The sequence below is a fragment of the Sphaeroforma arctica genome, assembly GCF_001186125.1.
Source record: "Sphaeroforma arctica JP610 unplaced genomic scaffold supercont1.3028, whole genome shotgun sequence".
NCBI classification, from domain to species: Eukaryota; class Ichthyosporea; order Ichthyophonida; genus Sphaeroforma; species Sphaeroforma arctica.
In genome coordinates, this window is record NW_014037530.1 from 40 (window position 1) to 4,238 (window position 4,199).

General features: G+C 40.1%; 1 protein-coding gene across 1 annotated transcript; it reads left to right on the top strand.

Annotated features, from left to right (window-relative positions):
- Nucleotides 1–1,026: 1,026 nt before the first annotated feature.
- Nucleotides 1,027–1,237, top strand: SARC_13217 (hypothetical protein; the record flags this gene model as incomplete). The annotated part of the gene is made up of 1 exon (XM_014292657.1): nt 1,027–1,237. A coding segment is annotated over one exon (211 nt), but the record flags the coding sequence as incomplete, so codon positions are not given.
- Between the last annotated feature and the right edge of the window lie 2,962 nt (nt 1,238–4,199).

The window sequence follows — 4,199 nt, forward strand, 5'->3', positions numbered from 1 at the left end:
CCGATGTACCCCGCCCATTCAGTGTTGTGTAAAATACCAGACTACCAGTGCTCCCCAAAATCTACAAAAAAAAATTACCAAAATATACTTTTATACTCTAAAAATTACCAGGCAGTCTTCAGGGGGTTTATAGAATTAATTTGAACATTGAGAGAGTCTTCTTTTTTTTTAAACAAAACAAAACAATATTTATAGTCCGTCTAAATATTTACATGGTAAATAAAATATAAATAGACTCTCTCATACATCGTGTAAATAGACACTAGTAGAGACTGTAGACTGTAGAGTGTAGAGTGTAGACAGTAGAGTGTAAATAGTGTATTTAGACTGTAAATAGAGAGCTAATTCTGTATGACTGGCAGCAACGAATTAACGACTCTCTCTCTTCTCCGAGGAAAAGATATACAAGCTAAGCTGGTCTGAAATTCGAAAACAGACCCCAGTGGGCCCAGTCACAGTGATCAGTCACAGGGATCACACGACAGCTATGTGTGTGAATGCGATACTTCCAGTAGCTTTGACGACACTCTGTCACACAGTCATAGTGCTTTTTCTGCTTATACTTTATTTTTATTTTTATAAAAATATTTGTTTGAGGAATGAATAATATCGATCTTATTATTTGCTCACAGCTCAGTGCTCAATAATCAGTGCTCACTGTTGTGGAAAAATTAAAAATCGAAACTACGGGCAACTTACGATGTTGAATACTACTATTTATGGGCTAATAACTTTATAAGGCGCCAAGTCGCCAACCAGTTTTGTTTAAGAAACAATATAAAAATAATGTTAAACTATGGGCCTGACGCCAACCCAATGGGCAATGAGGCCATCCTTTTTACTTAATTACTCCAAGTGACTCCACTGACTGTATTCTAAATTTTCGGGCCCCTACAATAGTACAATCCCTACATATGTACTATTTATATAAAACTATTTATGTACATTTGTCTCAGTTGAGTCAGTTCTCGTGACGTCGGTCATCGTGCCAGTTGACAACTTGCCACTTTTGACCCACACTTCCAGCCTAAAGGCCCAAGGTCCCAAGGCCCAAGCTCAAACGCCCAGACCCAGAGTCCCAGACTCCGGGCCCAGAGGCCTAGTGACGCAGTCTAACCAGACCCCAGAGACACTCCGCAATAAAAACCACTACCCAGTCCCCAATACCCAACAGCGAGAGAGAGTCAGAAAAGAGGCCGCAGGTGCACCGGTGGGCAATTGGACACCCCAATCCTAATGACCCCAACAAGCCAAGCATGGGCCCAGCTGGCCAACTCCCAACTCCCACTCCCAACTGCCAACTCCCAACTCCCAACTCCCAACTCCCAACTGACAACTCCCAACTCCCAACTCCTAACTCCCAGCTCTCAGCTCCCAACTCCCAAGCTAAGTCCCAGAAACTGAGAAACAGTGACACACAAACAGAGAGTATGTAGTTATTGTAGTATGTAAATAGGAGACGAGAGAAAAGCTAAAACAAAATAAAGAGTATTTAAACACTGTAGATTGAACTGCTTTATTGTCTTTCGAAAACAAAAACGAAACAAACTCTCCTATGTATTTATTTTCATTCCACCTATAATTTTTGGCCGCTGGCTACTGAGGCCAGACATAGAATTAAGTGAGAGCATTGATCGTATGTTTTTATTAAAAAAAGGAATGTTGACTTTAGGATTTATATATTTATGTAGTCCTGTGCGGGCTGTGCAATTGCCAATTCACATAGCGCATAACATTTTTATATAAAAGAGCATACAATACATACGTATGTAGGACAACAACTCTTATTTAGCGCACACACATCAAGACAACGACTGCATCTGCAAGCCTGCAACACAACACTTTTTATTTAACAAAATATTATAAAACAACAAGAGAGGAGAGGGAGAGAATGAGTGCGTACTGAGACCTGCATATTGCGGTACTACGTATTTAGTTGCGTGCTACTTAGAAAGCGTATTCGACCACTTACACACACATCAACTCACAACTGACAAGAGAGAGAAAAGAGAGAGAGACGAGAGAGCGAGAAATATGGTGACAACTTGAACTGACAATAGACAATGGTCAGTCACTGATGAGTGGTAAACTGGTCAGTTTGTGAGTTTGTGCCTAAGGTGACTAGTGAAGTGGTGACTGGTGACTGGTGACTGGTGAAGTGGTGACTGGTGACTGGTGAAGTTGTGACTGGTGCTTGGGGACTGGGGACTGGTGAGAGGTGTCACGAGTGTTTTAATGATGTTTTTCTATAACAAAAGATTGAAGTCTTAATATAGTGAGTCCTAAACCACTCGCTACAAAAATACAAATACTCTTGTAGCGAGTGGTTTACTGTTTTTAATAGTGGTTTACTCTAATCACTCGTCACTCGTCGCAGACTCGCAGTCGACACTACTAGACCTGACCGAGGAGCACATATTTTTCGATAATAAATATGGCGAAAAATTGGCATACTATTATTTAAAATAAATAAATATGCAATGAAAACGTTAAATACAACATGTGAAATATGATATGAAATTTGGAAGGAAAAAAATACATAATACGCGTGTTGATTTCAGAAATATGGCAAAAATAATAATATTTGGTATTTAAAAATTGAAATATGCCATAAATATGCATATTTCTAAAATAGGCCATACTTTTTTTATAAATATGCCATATTCCTAAAATATGACATTTCTGAACTATGCCATACTTATGAAATATGCCATATTCATGAAATATGCCATATAAAGTACAATAATATATATATATATATACGAAATATAATATGCAGTATTTCACGGCTGTATTATAGGGATAATATTATTTATTTCAAAAATGGCAAATATGTATGATACAATGTATGAACATATGGAATGGCACTCATAGTCGTTGTAGTGGTTCAGGAAGGATTGATGGGAAGAAGTGGTCAGTAAATTCCCGTTTGAAGCTTGGGCCAAGTGAGTCGACAATGGAAGATATGTGCTGAGTCAATTCGGGCCGGTGTTGACAAAATACTGTTACTATCGAATGTTCCATATATTCGCTTGCTGACATACTAAGTAGAGTACCCACCTTTATGGTACGGATCGGGTCTGTGCCGTGTAGTGCCGCGGAATGGGTTAGTGCAGAGTACGAAATACCGAGAAGGACCAGGTTATCCGTTGTTGGCTGGCCTGGATTGGAAGTATCATAGTCGGAACCAACAAGCGCGATGATTTGGTTTGAACCGATATTTCAAGGTGTTCGTGGAGGGTCCAGATACCGTGGAAGTCGTGGCACTCCTGTAATTGCTGAAGGAGGTCAGGGCCAATGGGCGGCAGTTTCGGGCCTACCAGGATGCGTCGAATCTGTTGTTGGATGCAGGTAAAGTGGCTGGTAGTGAACTTGTGGCTACCGTGGTAGACAGGGCAGAAACAGCCGTCGGTGCGGTAGTCGAGCAATGTGAACATGTACGTAATCGTTACAATCATAGCACAGAGCCGGATTGGTGTACACTCGTAGCAGCGATTGAAGCTGTCATGTCTGGCGGTGTCTCGGTTTGAGGTTGGCGGTTTACCCATAACCAGTTGGTAGTAGTATTGACGCCGGGCCATTGCCGCGATCTCTTTGTTGGACCAACGTTTTGTTGAGTTCTTCCTGATGTCGTCACACCGTTAGCGGAGGGCTACATGGTCGGGTGTACGCCCGCCCGTGGTTTTGTGTACAGTTTCTAGGTGAGCATAGATACTGTACGGGAAGCGCAGTGATAGTCTATCGTGGGCCCAGGCGGTATAGCCATATAGCCTGTATTATGCAGTTCTATCAATGATTTATATAGGCATATTGGCTGTGCTTTGTAGTTAGTGGCTGTTGTTTGTAGTTATATTAAAGGAATTGTACAGGTGTATAGGGAAAATATTATTTATTTCAAAAATGACAAGTATGTGTGTTAAAATGTATGAACATATGGTATGGCTCTCATAGTCGCTGTTGTGGTTCAGTAAAGATTGATGAGAAGAAGTGGTCAGTAAATTTCCGTTTGAAGCTTGGGCCAAGTGAGTCGACAATGGAAGATATGCATTTATACCTGATGTAATAAAATATCGTATATACGTTTTATTTCATATACTACATTATATAATATATTTCGTGAATATGTGTACATATGTATATGGTACATATGGCATATTTCTAAGAAATACCATATTTCATGTATATACATATATACATAT